The sequence below is a fragment of the Camelina sativa genome, chromosome 12 (assembly GCF_000633955.1).
Source record: "Camelina sativa cultivar DH55 chromosome 12, Cs, whole genome shotgun sequence".
In the NCBI taxonomy this organism is placed as follows: Eukaryota; Viridiplantae; Streptophyta; class Magnoliopsida; order Brassicales; family Brassicaceae; genus Camelina; species Camelina sativa.
In genome coordinates this window covers 3,888,734-3,907,075 of record NC_025696.1, presented here as the reverse complement: position 1 = coordinate 3,907,075, position 18,342 = coordinate 3,888,734, and the positions used below count along the sequence as shown (strand labels likewise).

The window sequence follows — 18,342 nt, the reverse complement described above, 5'->3', positions numbered from 1 at the left end:
TATCAAACTATCAAATTGAAAACGATGAATATTCAGAAATTGAAAACTTTAAAACGTTTTAGCTTTTTTTATGAAATATTTTAGAATATTTTATATAATTATAGTTTGAAAATACAACATAATAATTGTAATATAAATATGAGGTTTAAAAGAAACATATTTTATTATATCAATATATATATATGTAAATTTAGATGATTATTAATTTATGATATTATTGGGACCATATTTTACATAAGGATTTCAAAAAAAATATTATCTTATTATCTTATCGAATATTGTTATTTTTTACATTGGTCCGACTTGGGATTAGCAAAATTTATTAATTTATAGTGTTTATTAATTTATAGAATATTAATTTATAGAATTTTTTACTGTATTCTATTATGTATTCATAGTTTATGATTTCTTATATATGTTGTTTGTGTGCCAGTTTATACATAATCAATTAAAGAAATTGGAATTCACTACTGTTTATAATTCTTACCCGGAATCTATGATTAAAATTGTTGAGATTCACTACTTTTTTTTTTTAATGGCCACATGTATGTACAAATATGGTTCACGATAAATCAATTAGTGTAAGAAATAAGTATAATAAAACTAAAAATAATAACTATAGCTATAAATAAGTATAATGAAACTAAAAATATAATGCTGATTGAATTAGTGACTTCAATATCTATAAATCAAATGTTAAATATCCCCTTTATAATAAAATCGGAAGTACACAACATTGTTTTGTAGAGTATATAATTTTAATAAGTTGGTTATAAATAGGTTATAAATTAATTGATAGATTAATTGGTTACAAGTTAAATAGATTAATTGGTTACAAGTAATTTATTTTCGAAAGATTTTATTACTAGAACACATTGTTTCCAAAAATCTTAAAGAGAATATTCCAAATAATCATTTGATATCATTTAACTTACCATATTAATTTTCTTTATTGAATTATTCATCAAATAAAATTCTTTGATATCTAACTTAACATATTAATTTTGTTAATTATCATTATACATCACCCCTCATTTTTATATATTAGTCTATTTTGTGAAACAAATAAATTATCATATTATTTCTTATAATTAAAAAATAGTTTTATTTCCGGATATACCATAAATTAAAATTTTAAAAACAAATATAAATTGTTCAATCTATAAAATATTCAAGCTTTAGTAATATTATTCATTAAAAATAATATGTATTGAATTAAAAAATTTACTTAGTAACGGGTCAAAATTTTAATATTTAAATTCAATTGCATTTTTTGTTGAATTTTATAATTTATATTTTATAATAAACTTTAAATAATTTATTTTGAAATATTTTTTAAATATTGAAACTTGATATAAAAGTTAGAAAGTATAAACACTCTAAATTGATTTATTGTACCAATGTCAATAATATGCCACTATTTTTTTTTGTGTAATCAATAATGTATGTCACTATAATATGAAAGAATTTTAAGAAACCAAGTATATTAAAACAAAAAATATAGTAATATATTAAATTACTCATAATATAATAATTTGCTTTTTAAAAACAAAATTTACAAAATTATATCTTATAATGACATTCAAGTAATGATATACTAGAATATACATTATTGAAATAATTTCACATACATAAACTAATACAACATATTAAAATTTTATTTTAAAATATAAAATATATTATAGCACGCGTACTTATCAAGAATCATTAACAATATAAAACTTACAAAATAATTATCTTTTTTCCAAACTATCATATTTAGCATATAATTTTATTGCATAATGTTTTACTGAAATTTTTTTTTCAAAATAATCATATAAACTATATTTTATATAAAATTACGATATAAATGAAATGAAGAGCACGGGTTAATCTAGTTCTTTTACTAAGATACAAACAACTTAAACGTTTTGTGTGTATTTTGAATACCTAACATTAGCCAAAATAATTGTATCACTCGGAGGAAATTGAAATACAAAAAATAGTTTTCTTATAAAAAACTAAATACGTTACGTTTTGTGTTTGCCACGTAAGTACTTACCGCCACACGTTCCCTTCCTCTTCTTCTTCTTCTTCTTCTTCTTCTCTGCACCTAACTCTGAACTATTAGTTAATCACCGAACACACAATTCCACATTATTTTGCAATCCGGTCTTCAATTAAATGGAGATACGGAGCTTGGTTGTTTCGATGAACCCTAATTTCTCTTTCTTTGAGCTCTCTCGTCATCCTGTATCTCCCATCACTCACTCCCTCGTTCCGGCTAAAAAACTATTTCCCCGGTCCATTTCAGCTTCGGTCTCCAGTGAAACTCCTTCATCTAACACAGACAAGATCTCTGTGAAACCTGTTTACGTCCCTACACCTCCCAATCGCGAGCTCCGGACTCCTCACAGTGGGTAAATTGAAAAAAATTGGGACTTTTTTTTCTTCCATTGAAAAAAGATTTGATTTTTATTTATTGGGTTTGGTGTTGAAAACTGACATTATAGAGCTTTGTTAATAATACAAACAATGTTGAAAAAATACAGATACCATTTCGATGGAACAGCGAGGAAGTTCTTTGAGGGATGGTATTTTAGGGTTTCAATCCCAGAGAAGAAGGAGAGTTTTTGCTTTATGTACTCTGTGGAGAATCCTGCGTTCCGTCAGAGATTGTCACCGTTAGAAGTAGCTCTACATGGACCTAGATTCACTGGTGTCGGAGCTCAGATTCTTGGCGCTTCTGATAAATATCTTTGTCAATACACTCAAGACTCTCACAACTTCTGGGGAGGTATACTTCCTTCTTCTTCTTCTTGGTCCTTAGTGAGTGTTTACATGACTTTGAAGGTTCCTCACCTAAACATTTTACTCATGCATAGATCGGCATGAGCTAGTTTTGGGGAATACTTTTAGTGCTGTCCCAGGGGCAACGCCTCCAAACAAGGAGGTTCCACCAGAGGTAATACTAAACATATCGATTCTTCTCCCTTGGAATAAGCCTAGGCATTGTTAGTGTTCTACTTCTACTTGTAGGGAATCTCACTCTTATGATTCACTTGGATGTTGATATATAAATAAAGCATAGCGTTAAATTGTAGGATTTCAATACAAGAGTGTCTGAAGGATTCCAAGCTACCCCATTTTGGCATCAAGGTCACATTTGCGATGATGGCCGGTAATTACTCTGCTTCTTTCCACTGCAAGCTTTCATTGTGTATTATATAGTGTTATTGTAAACTTCTTGTATTTAATTTACTTGTTTTGGCAGGACTGACTATGCGGAAACTGTGACATCTGCTCGTTGGGAGTATAGTACTCGTCCTGTGTACGGTTGGGGTGATGTTGGAGCCAAACAGAAGTCTACTGCAGGCTGGCCTGCAGCTTTTCCTGTATTTGAGCCTCATTGGCAGATTTGCATGGCAGGAGGACTTTCCACAGGTGTGAGCTTCGCTTGATTTTCTTAAGTTAGTAGAGAAAGACCGGTTAAGTTACTAACAGAAAATAAACAGCAGAAACTGCTATTTTAGTTCTTATGTTTGATCTCTTAATTTTGCAGGGTGGATAGAATGGGGCGGTGAAAGGTTTGAATTTCGGGATGCACCTTCTTACTCAGAGAAGAATTGGGGTGGAGGCTTCCCAAGAAAATGGTTTTGGGTAAAACATTTCATACTTGTGTTACCTTGTCTTGTTGCAGACTTTAGGCATCTAGTTGGACCTGTGTATACACACCCACATGTACTACACTTGAACCCTGTTCGATAGCTTTATTTGTCAGTCTCTCTTTACAGGTCCAATGTAATGTCTTTGAAGGAGCAAGTGGAGAAGTTGCTTTGACTGCAGGTGGCGGGTTGAGGCAGTTGCCTGGATTGACTGAAACATATGAAAATGCTGCACTGGTATGCACTCATAAGATTGGCTTAAGCAATGAAAGTGAATGAATGTACAATGTTAGAAGGCAAATAGCTTACAAAATCTCTGGGCCCTTGTAAATGTGCAGGTTTGTGTACACTATGATGGAAAATTGTACGAGTTTGTTCCGTGGAATGGTGTTGTTAGATGGGAAATGTCTCCCTGGGGTTATTGGTATATAACTGCAGAGAACGAAACCCATATGGTATATTTGTTTTTGTCCTCAGATTCATTCAGTTTCACTTTTGACATATCATCATATACCTTATGCCTGAATTCCGATATTTGATGAATGTCTTGTGGCAGGTGGAACTAGAGGCAAGAACAAATGAAGCGGGTACACCTCTGCGTGCTCCTACCACAGAAGTTGGGCTAGCTACGGCTTGCAGAGATAGTTGTTACGGTGAATTGAAGTTGCAGATATGGGAACGGCTATATGATGGAAGTAAAGGCAAGGTATGCATGCAAATATGAAGAAATCCATGTAGTTAAAGTCTTAGCTAGTCCCAGGGCAGTTAAACAAGATTGTAAACGTTGGTTGTGGTTAATAATGATGCAGGTGATACTTGAGACAAAGAGCTCATTGGCAGCGGTGGAGATAGGAGGTGGACCGTGGTTTGGGACATGGAAAGGAGATACGAGCAACACCCCCGAGCTACTCAAACGGGCTCTGCAGGTCCCATTGGATCTTGAAACCGCCTTTGGTTTGGTCCCTTTCTTCAAGCCACCTGGTCTGTAAACATTGGTGGGTGATTTGTTTGTTGATAGAGAGAGTCATGTAATCAAGTCTGAGTTATATGTTATTGGCAGTGCCGTGCTTAAGGTGAAGAGGATTTGCCTAAGCCACCAATAATTAAAAAGAATTAGGCCACATTTTTTTTTCTTGTTTTATTTTTTTTTTCTATCTAGGTTGTATTTAAGTTGATAGGATAAATGTGTATGTAAAATAGGTCTTTCGTTTATAAAGTCCATGACATTATTATTAATATGAACAATACGTTATATCTATAAGGAAATTTCTACACATGTTTTATACTCTAAGTAAAATATAGTAATAATAATACTTATGGAATATATTTAAGAATAAACTAAATCTGTTTTGGAATAATCGGCCTATTAATTGTAAAAAAGGATAATTAGAAAAAAAAAACTGATTTAGAGTTTTTTTTCTTCAAAAAATCCAATCGTCTGTAAAAAAAACTTACTAAAAGCAAGATTATTTTTCAGGTTTAAGATAGTTTAAAATAAGTTCACAATTGAAAACTTATCCACCGTGTCATTTCATAAACTTTTTTTTTGCTTCACTTTTATAATGTGAGTTTGGTAAATGATTTTAAAAAAAAAAATAGCTAAATTGTGATTTAAGATTTTTTTTTCCGTTTATCTTTGTTCTCTTTAAAACAATTTTTTTAATTTTGATATTTTTTAATAATAAAAGCCACATTTTTTTACATGTTCTAAGCCACAATTAACTTTAGCACGACACTGGTTATTGGCACTGCTAGCGTCACTAATATGTATGGTTTAGTTTGTTCGGTCCTTGTAGTAAATTATACGGTCAATGTAAAGTCTAGTTCAATAAAGCTTTGGGTATAACATAACTCAGAATTGGAATAGACCTGACCGGGAATCGAATTGATGGTTGGGTATACATAAACTATTAAACTCTATAGGTTTTAGACTGGATTAAAAAAAACTCAAAAAAAGTGGTTCAATTTAGCTCAATTGAATTTTCTAAATTTCCTGATGATATATTTTCCTTGGTACATCTGCCATCTCTTTTAAGCGCTTAGGTCATTTCATGCATAGTCATATAACATGTGTTTTTTTTTCTTTTTTCTTTTTAGCTTCTATAACTTTGAATTTATAAATGTTCTTCATCCTACAACATTTGCTTACTCCCATAATTTAGCAAACAAATCTACTTCCTGATTTAAGTGAAAAGAACCAAATGGGAAATAAACAAAAAATCCAAAGAGCCGGTTTAGGCCAGAGAATATATAGAAACACAATCAGCGAGCGAACAATGCATGAATTTGTAATATCAAGAGCATATTTGTCTCCTTTCTCCATCTCTTATTTTTCATTTTCCTCAGTTGGATTTTATTAACATTTATTTTTTTTTGTTTCCCCACTCAATGTTCCTAGGTAGAAACCACGATCATAATGGATTAGTAATCATATAGATTCGGCTTATTGTTAGATATGCATAAATATGAGTGGGAGGCAAAAAGGCGAAAGATGAAGTTCCTTAATATCGGCTCACTTTGTCTAGCATCATCACAAATGCACTCTCTCTGGCTCCACAAACTTAGTTTTTATTCCTTTCGCTCATCAAATAAATCCTTCTTTCCGTTACGCTGAATATATGGTATAAACATTATCTCGTTACCAAGATAAAGTTATAATTTGGTAATTTTTTTATTTTATTAGAACACAAATGGCAAACCCATCATTTTGTTTTATTTATTTTAGTCCCGAAACATATTTTGAGGCAGTCGAAAGAAAGCAAAAGTAAAGAGTTAAGTTATTATCTTTTGACGTGTGAAATGAGGATATGAGCCTGGAGTGATGTTTTTCGGACTTATGAATGATCTTAATAGAATAAAGTTGATGAATTTATACGAGCAAGTTCTAATGGATCATGAATTATCACGTAAGCAAAGAAATACTGTTTTTTTTAGCATTTTGGTTAACATAAAAAGTCTTTATATTATAAAAATACAATAAACCTTTATTAAAGGACAAAACTTGACCAAACTGTATTTTATAATGTTTCTTTATGTATTAGTTTTAAAAAACAAAAGTAATTTACTTTCCGTATAAATGTAAGAAAAATAAATTAAGAAAAAGAGGGAATCAGTATTCAACTTTTTTCATATATAGCCAAAGTCACATAGTGATTCTTCTCCAGTCAAATCTCTATCAACAATGACAAGTTTGCACAAAACCCTCTTCACACAAAATCCCACTACTTCTTTAGATCAATGTAAGTTCTTCTTTTTTTTTTCACCTTAATTAATTTACGTTACACTCGTTACTCGGTCAAAATAAATAGTGGATGCGTGTGATTTTTGTTAGTGATGATGTGCCATACGGGAAGAGATAATTCATGGAAAAAACTAGAAAACATAGACGAAGAAGGTCCAGCAACGATGATGACCCGTGAAGTGAAGACGGCGTTACCACCGGAAACACCGACGGAGACGATGGAGTTTCTAGGGAGATCATGGAGCATTTCCGCCGTTGAACTCACAAAAGCTTTCTTCAACAATTCGGCCGCCGACACTAACTCTTTTCTTCTCTCTACGCTTGTTAACACCAACAAAGAAGACAGAGAAGATGAAGAAGATTCTACTTCCATGGCTTCTTCTCGTGACTTTGTAAGTCACCTCTCTTCCTATTTTCTAAACCGGTCAGCTGGTCTGGTTTAGGAATATTATTTTTGGTTGTTCCTAGTTACGAAAAATCTACTACATGGCAACATTACTACATTAGTATAAAATTCTTTAAAATGTACTTAATTGTTTATGTAGATTTTTTTTCCTACTATTCGCTAATAGCAATTCAACAAATTGCTAATTACTTTAAAAATATTATAATTTTTCCTATTCAGCGCATTTTCCCGATTTTGTTTTATCACACGACCGCACAAGTTTATTGTTTGTTTTTGGTTAAAAGTAACTAAACTTTGCGCATGAACACTTTTTGTGTGAAGTTTGTCTATCTTTTTTTGGTTATTGACTTTGTAGTTGTTGTTGTTGTTGTTGTGTTAGTAAAGAATTAAATAGATTTTACCAAAAGCATAACTCTAGTTAGTTACTGTTTTTGGTACTTAAATATTTAATTTACACTTCACTTTAAATGTTGACAAGAAAAAGTAAAAAATTTACACTAGTGAATCATTTTTTCAGCTGCTGCCACAAAAAGGAAACAAGACCAGTCCTCCAATAACTCCAAGAACCGGCAAAGAAATGAAGGTATGATCTATTAAATCGGGTTTGTCCGGTTTATCTTTTTTCTCAAATCAATCATATCTTTAGCCGACGTAAAGAAGGAGAAAAAGCTGGTTGGTTTTGGAACTTTTTGGTTAGATAAAAAATAAAATATAAATTAACCGAGAGAAAAGAGAAAAGCATTATACTTGTCATGATTAACTCATGCAATTGTTAATTCAAATCCATTGTCTTTACCTTTTTTGTATAATAATATAAAGGTAACGTAGTGACTGGTGTGAGTTACTAGTGAGCCAAAAGTAGTGAGTATATGCAAGAGCGGAGGATCTGATTTGGTTCCTTTCTTTATTTCGAAATAATTTAAATCCAACTAATATTGCCATGAGATTATTACTGTAGACGAAATAATATGAAAATTAAACATATTAGCAAATATATAAATAATCATATTTTAGAATCCAATTTATTACCTCATTGGATTTCTAAATTTCACCGAAAAGACAAAATGAAATATCAAGTTGAATCTAGACACGTACATATTAATGAAATTTATAAAAGTGTAATAATATGCATGATGCAGCATCTTTATAAGACAATGGGAAGAAGATTGAAGGATCAGAAGGAGAAGAAAAAACAAGAAACCCGAACTCGCAACGCTGAGATCCACGCCGCAGTCTCTGTCGCAGGAGTAGCTGCGGTTGTAGCCGCAACCGCTGCATCTAACGCGGTTGCATCCGCAGAGCATGCGGCTGAATCAACAACCGTTGCGGTTGCCGTCGCGTCTGCAGCCGCTCTCATCGCGTCGCATTGCATCGAGATAGCGGGAGAGATAGGGGCCGGTTATAACCAGATCGCAGCAGCCGTTAGCTCTGCGACCAACGCTAGGACTAACGGAGATGTTATGGCTTTAACGGCAAGTGCTGCAACAGGTACATAGTATTTAAATTAACACTTGTTTGGTTTTTGAAACTATTTTACGGTTTGGTTTTGGAATGGATATATTCAGCTGATTTTGAGGTTTGTTGAGAGATTTTAGCGTTGCGAGGAGCTGCGATTCTAAGGTCAAGAATGGAAAGGAATAACGAGAACAAAGCAATGCTATATGCAACAAAGGAGAACGTAGAATTGGAAGAGAGAAATGTATTTGGAGTGATGACTTTCGTTTCTAGAGGAGAAGAGCTTCTGAAACGCACCCGCAAAGGTAACTTGTAATCCAAGAAAAATACTTTGATCATGTGATGAAACTAACATAGTTAAAAGTATATGGATGAATACTTGGTGACAGGGGATCTTCATTGGAAGCAAGTATCTTTTAACATCAATTCAAATTGGCAAGTAAGTTTTTTTTTTTTTTGGGACACAACTTCCATTCAAAAATTGATTTATTTGATGTTCCTCATATATATGCTCTTACTTTCGAAATAGGTGGTTCTTAAAATGAAGAGCAAACATGTGGGTGGAACTTTCACAAAGACGAAGAAATGTTAGTTAATATAAGCAATTCCTACTAATTTGATCGTCTCTTACCTTTTTGTAAACCAATATTCGTTTGACGTTTTATCTTTACTGCAGGCGTTGTCAGTGGAGTGTGCCGAGACATACCAGAATGGGCTCATAGAGGACGAGTAGAAAAAATGGTAGAGCGGAACGCCTACTTTGGTGTGAAGACCGTCGAAAGGGTGATTGAATTCGAATGTGGTAACAAAAGAGAGAAGCAAATGTGGATAGAAGGGACTCAACAGCTGCTTAACTCACTTGAAATCGGTTCTAGTGTTCACTGGAAACATTAGGGCTCGGATTAAAACACTATTATTCTTTCATGTTTGAACATAATGTGATGAAGATTGAACTTATCGTTTCACGCGTGTTGAGGAAAGTATGTTTGTGTTTGGTGTGGTATTCCGATAGTTATATTTTCTTATGTATCAAGTTACATGTTAAGAATGCTCAAATTAATAGCATGGGATCTTAAATAACATATAAAAAAGTATAGACCAGTAAAACTACTCAAATATTTAGTTGAAAGTTTATAAAATTTGACATGGTATCATCACATGTAATTTACCCAACAATATAATATGATGATTATACTCTTCATCCTAAAACGGAACCTTACTCAAGAACGAACCAAAAATTAATATATTGAAAGAGTTTAGATGTGTTAGCACATCTCACATATAAATATGTTTGAAATATAAATTAACAAAAAGGTACATATCCCATTCAATTTATATAGTTATTTTTAAAAAATATCTCATATAAAATTCCAAATAAAAAAATCTTTTTAAACAAGTTAAAATATATATTAAATTTACATAATGATGGAAAAATAAGTTGAACTTGTGAAATCTCTAACAATTAAATGACTAAATCAAATGACAGAATCCAAAATCCGATTAATACATTTTTACATCATATTTGTAAACTTAACATTTTTTTTTTAATTTTTAAAACTCTAAAATGCGTTAAAAAGAAAAGTTACAATGATAACTATGATATATTTATTACATTATGTTGCAATATTAAATGCATCCGGCCGGTAGATCCAAATGAATATCCTTAAGATCATGTGATGGTGGTGTTCGATTTTTTCTTTAAGGAAGCGACTGTACGTGTGATCATAACCAACAAAAATTGTAAGTTTTACATCCTAGAGGAACTTGTATCATCCAATATCATGGATTTTTTATTGGATGGAAACACTAAACTACCAGAAACAGTGAAGTCACTTCTAAAATTTGATTTATTTGACTAGTTTGAGTAGTGAGTATATGCAAGAGTGGAGGATCTGATTTGGTTACTTTCTTTATTTCGAAATAATTTAAATCCAACCAACTAGTATTTCCATGAGATATTACTGTAGACGGAATATTATGAAAATTAAACATATTAGCAAATATAGAAATAATTAAAATGGTTAGTAAACATTTTAGAATCCAATTTCTTAACTCATAGCTATGAAATCTTTAACCAATTTCTTTTCTTTTTTTTTCCTGAAATTTACTTTAACCAATTTATTTATATAACTCGTAAAACACACTTAATTAAAAAGAGAAAAAGTAATAATAAGAAAATAAATAGATTAAAATAGAATTGACCTAATGGACCGGGAAACGTAAATTGGGCCGGGCCTGTATAAGGCGATGGTAAACGCGATTTTATGGCATGGAATGAAATCGGTACACGCTTTGCTTGGTTCGTTTGTCCGTGTGGAAGAAGAAAAACAAAAACAAAAAAACCTAGAGAACCAAAGAAGAAGAAATCCTAATTTCCAGAGAGATGATGATGTGTGTATTGTCAGAAAGGGATTCCATCTGGATCATCTCGACAGTGCTCCTCCTCCTCGTCTAACAATAACAACAACAATACAGGTAGGTAGCTATTTCTTGGATTTTTCTTATTTAGATAATTATTGCTTCTTTTCATGTTTGTTTTTTTTTTTTTGTCTTTGGTCTCCTCCAAGTTCGTGAACTCAAAACCTCGAGGGAGCTTAGTGAGGCATTCGTTGGAATGATGGCAAGACTAATTCCATACGCCATCGAGTCTATTGCTTTCAAAATAGGAATTTTCTACTTTGGATACAAAGCAGGTATGTATGTGTGTTGTGCGGAGGATGATATCTATTTTATTGATTCATTTTTGAGATTCAACAAGAAGAAGCCACTAATTATATACTTTCTTCTTCTTTCTTCCCAGCTACATATAACTCCCCATACAATCCAGAAAAGTATGTTTCCGAGAGAGAGGTAAATTAAATATAGAAACAAGATTTGAGATTTGCTTTGGGTTTTATATGAGTTTAATGCATCTTCCAACTCATGGTTTCAGGAGTTGTCTGCCAAGCGTCAGGAGCTGGAGAAGAAGAAGGAAGCGTTGCTTGCTAAGAAGATGCAAATCTCCAACCCAGTTTAGCAGTATTTGTAATTTATCTCTATGGCTTGTTGTGTCTTTTGTAAACTTCTTAACTAGCTAGCTTGATGGATGTGCCCGTCCTATACCCTTGTCTGAATTCCATTCCGAGTATGCTTTTCATTCGTGTCTAGCCCGAATGTTTGGATAATTTTAGTCTACTAAAATGTTTTACAATCAAGAAGACGCAAAATAAAACAATACCATAAAAATTCTTACCATGTTGGATTGATCAGGAGGCGCATTGGCCAGTTTAGGACATTGGTGGACTAGATAAGTTTCGTTGGGCATCTAGCCATACACCATAAGCCCCTTATATCTATCTGGTCGACCTTTGTAGTTTCGGCTTCTTTTTTTAACAAGTGCTCGTTCAAGAGCGGCAAGCCATCGAATAGAGAGAACCATTCTGTCATTGTAATTGCCTCTGAAAAGACAAGGACGTGTTCGGGTTCTGCTAAGAACATGTTCCTCATCGAGCTGTCTTGTCGTTTAACATCGCTAGTTTCCTTTCTCCGTTTTCTGCGCACAAGGACTGTGTTTCCCATTCTCCGGTTGTAGACTGTTGTTTCCCATTTCAACAGTGTGTGTAAATGTAGTATAAGCAGCAGAGGAGGAGTGATATATAATAATAGGGCGTGCAAGCACCTATGACTATCATTTTTCCTTTTCTTCTTCCTCCTCCTCCGCTTCGCATTTTCTGTTTTCTTAATGGCTTCCCGAAGTGCTCTGTGTTTAGCTGAGGTCCAGCTTTATCAAATTTGATAGCCCAGACAAAGACACCGGTGTGATTGTGGTCAAGTGACAATAAGTTGAGGGACAAGCTCTGAGAGGTTTCTTGTTGGATTTTCGCCTGACAAGTTGTTCCCACCAGAGAGTCCAGCACCTTCAAACGCTAAAGACCAACTGGAATATGACCGATTGGGCGGTTCCATCTTAACTCTGAGAACTTCAAGAGCACAGCAGTTTCCTATTTCAGGCAGAACAGTATCAGAGATGTGTGATAAGGTTTTAGGGTACCTCAAACCTCTCAGTCTCACAACGATTGTTCAACTACACAAATACAGGCATAAACTCTCCAAGTCTAGGCTATACACTTGGTTTCTTCAACCTTACAAAACTCCACTGCGCACTCTCTCACGTGCTTCTTCCCTCTCTACCAAAGCCTGCGGTTATCTGATGGCCAGATAAGGTTCACATACCTTAAATTAAAAGCACCAAGCTAGTAAAACCTTGAAGAACAACCCCCAGAGAAGTAGTTGTTCCCCTGCAACTGCAATGCCAATCACTTGCATGTTAACTCTGGAATCTGACCTGTTGTTACTCGGTTCCCTTATGAAATCAAGAACACCTAAGTAGCCACATTGCTTAATCTAAACAGGAATCTCATCCGTAAGAAGAGAGTAATTAGCCAATTTCAGATTCTTCAAGATACCAATGCCCTGAAGAAGCTCAACGGCGGGGGGAGTCATGCACGCACGCCGCTCTCAAATGGGACAATGGATGGAGCAGTTTGAGATTGCGGGCGGTATAATGTCCCTTGCAAGGGACTGTAAAAAGTACTAAAGGTCGGTTATAAATACACTGGAGAAAGATCTAAACACAGTACAAGCAGGCGCCTAGAACAGGTATTAGAAAAAGAAGAAAAAAACAAACAGTAGACGCAAAAGAGGGATACAAAAATAACTTGAATTGAGAGCTTTCTCTATCCAAAAAAACAAAAGACATCTCTATTATATGGTAAGAGTCAAAAGCACTTCACAAGGCAGAAACATCAAAACCGCTCATTTGATCAGAATTCAGAACTCAACCTAGGGTTAAAGGACGGGCTAGGGTTGGTTGGTACATAAAAAGGAAGGGGCGCTTCTTTGCTTTTCTAATCTACTTAAACACTTTTCTGGCTTCAGCTTCATACTCTTGCATCTGTCTTTCAATATCTTTCCTTTCTAGCTCAAGCTTTTCTTTGGTGTCCCAATCCTTGACAACACCACCCGTAATGTCGCCGTAAGAAACTCCGGCGAATAATGTTACGGCACAACTTAACAGTCTACCATCGACATGCTGGTGGATCTTATTTGCAAACTTGATGAAGCATCGCCCAATCGCACCCTGAAAGGACAAGTTTTGCAATCGACAAAGGAAAATAAAAAAAAATCAAAATCAAAATCAAGTAAAAAAGTACTAATTAAAGAGCATGACAATTTTTTTAGGTCTATTCATTACCGGCTCCTTGCCTCTCATCTCTTCTTCTTCTTCTTCTTCTTCTTCTTCTTCTTGGTATCGTCGAACGAATTAGACAAAAGTCTGCAGCAAATGTATTACAAAAACCCTAAACTATTCCTTTTTTTTTCTTACGATTTAAACCCCCAACTAAATTCCGTTAACAAATCTAACCCTCCCGTTTTGCAGAAACGTTAACAAAAAACACTCCTAAAACGATTTGACGTTCAATGAAACGCTGCATTTTGGATTGGTTACAAAGAACAAAACAAAAACGATTATCCTTTTTGTATTTGTTTAAAAACCATATGGGTTATTATTCCTACCAAAAAAAAAAAAACCATATGGTTATAATCTCTTATTTTTCTATCTATTACGCGATACTACTCAAATTTGCAGTTAAAACTTAAATTATGTTTCAACATGCGGGTTAATCTAGTCGTTGTTAAAAAAAAAAAAAAAAAAAAAAGNAAAAGAGTAAATACGATATAATTAACATAGAAATATTGAAGTAAAATGTGTTATGCTATTTACTTATATATGTAGGTACAAAAAAAAGTATAATAATGGTAGTATTATATTCAATAATGACACAATCTTTTTATTAATTGATGAGGCTTACGTTAATTGTTTCCGTCTTTCTCACTTTATGGATTTACAGCTGTGCTTTTCTGACTTTTTGCCATTTTAAAAAAAGGGAAAAATATAAAAAGAAATAGTAATAAAAAAAAAATTCCCTCTCTCTCTCTCTCTCTCTCTTTCTCTCTCTCTCAGAGTTTCTTTCTTCCGGCAAGATTTGTGGGAACTGGGGGAAACAAACGATTGAGCCAGCTCCAGTTAGTTTAATCCTCCTCTAATCCCGTTCATGTTAACAATTATCGGTAACATAATATCTATATTTCCACTCTAGTCCAATAATTTGATTTCAGTTGTAAGATATAAATTGCTTGTCAAGACTAATAATCTTCTCTAGTTCAGCAGCCTTGTTGTTTTGTTGTATCCTTACAAGTTTATCTATGTGTTACTCTCTTTTTCATGTTTTCGGAATTGAATTTTTCTTTTACTAGCAGTAACAGCAGGAATTGAGTTTTTTTCTTTCTTTTTTCCTTTTTTTCTAATTTGATATGCTTCGATTCAGCTCTGTTAGCTTCTTCCAATTTCTCCGACCAAACGAGTGAATAGATTCGTTCTAGCATAACACAGATTTTTTCCTTATTCAAATATCACCTTAGTAATGAATACTAAGTAAAATACTATTTACTTTCGTATTGATGATGATGTAAGATCCAATTACAGTAAGTTATATATATTCAGTTGTAACATCCAATTCGTGTGTTCTATATCCTTGCAGATTGTGATTTGTGGTTAAGATTGGTTTGTGTCTTCTTCTTCATGGAGTGTTCATGTTGAACTTTTCCCACAAGAATTTGGCTGGAAGAAGGCAATGAAATTGTTAAGATTTGGTGGTCTAGTTTTCGTTTTTATCACAATCTTCCAATTTGTCAACATTCGTTTTTACAATGGTGCTATCTTCTCTCTACCTTCTTCTCAAGATAAGTTTCTCGTTTCATCATCAATTAATAAAAGCACAGAAGAACACCTCATCAGACCATCCAGTGCTTCTGACTTACCGTATTCTACTAGTTCTTCAAGATCCTCTCAAGGGGAAACAACCAGTTCAGATGTACTTGTTGGGGAAAGAACTGCTCCAGAGGAAGACCATGTACTTCTTGTCTCTGATAAGAATGACACTAATCAAATCCATGAGAGTTTGGCAGAGGATGATGCTCAAGATAAGGAAACTCCTGATGATTTGCTTCCAGGAACTAGGAGCAGCAGCTCAAACGAGAAGATAGTTGAAGATGCTGACGTTGCTTATGATGAGAATACTAGGAAAGTTGAGATTTTGGAGAGCAAGTCCGATCCTTTAGTTGATAATCTTTCCTCAGATGTTAAAAGTTTTATGAAAGTTTCAAATTCTGGTGTGGTTTCTATCACTGAGATGATGGATTTGTTGCATCAAAGCCACACTTCTCATGCCTCCCTGGTATGTCTTTTCAGTCTCTGGTCATGTGTCCTTGTTTCTACCACTACTACTCCTTTCTCGAGGTCATCACATCTATTATTGATACTTTCTTGTATTTTGCAGAGATTAAAACGGTCTTCCACAGTTGATCAAGAGCTGTTGTATGCAAGAAATCAAATTGAGAACCCACCTTTGATAGAAAACGACCCTTTACTGCATGCTCCTCTGTATTGGAATCGTTCCATGTTCCAAAGGTGAGTTAGTATGATACTTTACTCTTTCTCCTGTATCTTACTAGGTATATTTTTGATTTCTGCTATGCCAGTTGAGAATGTTATCACTAATTAAGGAATCCTTCTAGTTAACATAGACTATATATTACTACAACCCTGCACTTTTTCTTATTTCAAATTTACTTGTTTAGAGAAACTACAGTATTCCTAAAGTGTTTCAGTTGTCGTTCTTTGGATCTTTGATCTCCTGTTTAGTATTTTCAGTTATGAAGATCTTTGTATACGTGATGTTGTTCTGGTCAAATGGCTATGAGTTGTGTGTCTAGCTGGATTTATACGTCTCTTCTTCTATTTTCTTTTTCACAATGCAGGAGCTATGAGCTAATGGAGAAAAAGCTAAAAGTATATGTCTACAGGGAAGGCAAAAGACCCGTCCTGCATAAGCCTGTGCTGAAAGGAATATATGCTTCTGAAGGATGGTTTATGAAACAGCTCAAGTCCAGCAAAACATATGTCACAAAGAACCCCCGGAAAGCTCACCTATTTTATCTTCCTTTCAGCTCCAAAATGTTGGAAGAAACTCTCTATGTCCCTGGTTCTCACAGTGATAAGAATCTCATTGAGTTTTTGAAGAACTACTTGGATATGATTTCCTCCAAATATAATTTCTGGAACAAAACTGGTGGATCTGATCATTTTCTTGTCGCTTGTCATGACTGGGTAATTCTTTCTAATTCCTACTTTATGTACTATGTCACTGTTTTGTGATCTCGGTGAACACCATTTGATCCGTTTCTTCTTCGTTTGTAAATCCATGCTTTCAGGCTCCTTCTGAGACGAGGCAGTACATGGCCAAGTGCATCAGAGCACTATGCAATTCTGATGTTTCAGAAGGTTTTGTGTTTGGTAAAGATGTAGCTCTTCCTGAGACTACTATTCTTGTTCCTAGGAGACCACTTAGAGCTCTCGGAGGCAAACCTGTTTCACAGAGGCAAATACTTGCCTTCTTTGCAGGCGGAATGCACGGTTACCTTAGACCTCTCCTATTACAAAACTGGGGAGGTAACAGAGATCCAGACATGAAAATATTCAGTGAGATACCCAAATCTAAAGGAAAAAAGAGTTACATGGAGTACATGAAGAGCACCAAGTATTGCATCTGTCCAAAAGGGCATGAAGTCAATAGCCCTCGGGTTGTGGAGGCATTGTTCTATGAGTGTGTCCCGGTTATCATATCCGATAACTTTGTGCCTCCCTTCTTCGAAGTTCTAAATTGGGAGTCTTTTGCGGTATTTGTGTTGGAGAGAGATATTCCTGATTTGAAGAACATATTACTGTCCATAACTGAGGAAAGGTATAGAGAGATGCAGAAAAGAGTCAAGATGGTGCAGAAGCATTTCCTTTGGCATTCTAAACCTGAGAGATTTGACATATTTCATATGATACTTCACTCCATTTGGTACAACAGAGTTTTTCAAAGCTGAAACTACAGAGTAGGTTTGGGACTGCAGATCAAAGTAATTAATAGAGATTCATTAGTTAATATAGCAAAAGGGGGGTTGCAAAACGCCCAATTTCTCTAATTGTTTTATTTCACTTAAAGTATAAACCACTCGAGCAATCATACACAAACGCGTTCCTAAACGCAGTATTAAGACACCTTTTTACATTAAGACACGCTTCTTACTTCTTTCACTCAGTTCAAAGAGCACACTAGAAGTCTAGAAGAACTCGTACTTGCTCTTACATATAAATATATATACAACTTTGAGAGCCTTGGTCTTTTTGAGAATATCTCCAACAATGTCTATAGTTAAAAATTAAGACTAAACTTACAACGCTTTTTAACTTCAACCACGTTTTTTCTGTGTTCCCACAACAACAAACACGTCTGAATCAAATTTGTTACGCTCCACTTCAGTGAAAGAACCTTTTCATAAGATCTTCATCATGAATGGTAAACAAACATATAATCATCAACTTCATGTTGCCGGTTGAAAAGGTTCAATCATTGGTCCCAAAACAGCGATATGAGCAATGAAGGATCTTCGATTTTGATTCATCTTTTCTAAAAGAACGTTTACATAATTGACTTGTGGATGGATAG

The 18,342-nt window shown here is 34.1% G+C and overlaps 3 protein-coding genes and 1 long non-coding RNA gene across 5 annotated transcripts; 3 read left to right on the top strand and 1 right to left on the bottom strand.

The window, feature by feature from the left end:
• Positions 2,049 to 4,902, top strand: LOC104729992 (tocopherol cyclase, chloroplastic). Its single transcript, XM_010449043.2, has 10 exons — positions 2,049 to 2,399; positions 2,532 to 2,776; positions 2,865 to 2,944; positions 3,084 to 3,160; positions 3,254 to 3,423; positions 3,542 to 3,639; positions 3,774 to 3,881; positions 3,983 to 4,099; positions 4,201 to 4,350; positions 4,454 to 4,902. Exons 1-10 carry the CDS (start codon positions 2,164 to 2,166, stop codon positions 4,631 to 4,633), a joined length of 1,461 nt encoding a protein of 486 aa, XP_010447345.1. The 5' UTR covers positions 2,049 to 2,163; the 3' UTR covers positions 4,634 to 4,902.
• Positions 6,788 to 9,749, top strand: LOC104729990 (VAN3-binding protein-like). The gene is made up of 8 exons (XM_010449042.1): positions 6,788 to 6,883; positions 6,976 to 7,277; positions 7,809 to 7,874; positions 8,431 to 8,779; positions 8,887 to 9,051; positions 9,136 to 9,185; positions 9,276 to 9,333; positions 9,423 to 9,749. The coding sequence occupies exons 1-8, from the start codon at positions 6,826 to 6,828 to the stop codon at positions 9,638 to 9,640; spliced, it is 1,266 nt and encodes a 421-aa protein (XP_010447344.1). The 5' UTR covers positions 6,788 to 6,825; the 3' UTR covers positions 9,641 to 9,749.
• On the bottom strand, positions 13,430 to 14,191 carry LOC104729989. The gene is made up of 2 exons (XR_758372.2): positions 13,980 to 14,191; positions 13,430 to 13,865 (listed from the first exon to the last, which is right to left on the bottom strand). It is a non-coding gene; the product is annotated as an uncharacterized LOC104729989 (long non-coding RNA).
• On the top strand, positions 14,709 to 17,818 carry LOC104733167 (probable glycosyltransferase At5g25310). Of its 2 annotated transcripts, none has more exons than XM_019233364.1 (5): positions 14,709 to 14,857; positions 15,328 to 16,023; positions 16,126 to 16,256; positions 16,607 to 16,955; positions 17,060 to 17,818. In XM_019233364.1, exons 2-5 carry the CDS (start codon positions 15,421 to 15,423, stop codon positions 17,717 to 17,719), a joined length of 1,743 nt encoding a protein of 580 aa, XP_019088909.1. In that variant the 5' UTR covers positions 14,709 to 14,857; positions 15,328 to 15,420; the 3' UTR covers positions 17,720 to 17,818. The 2 variants fall into 2 exon arrangements, with proteins under 2 accessions (XP_019088909.1, XP_019088910.1); XM_019233365.1 differs by having other exon boundaries at positions 14,713 to 14,812.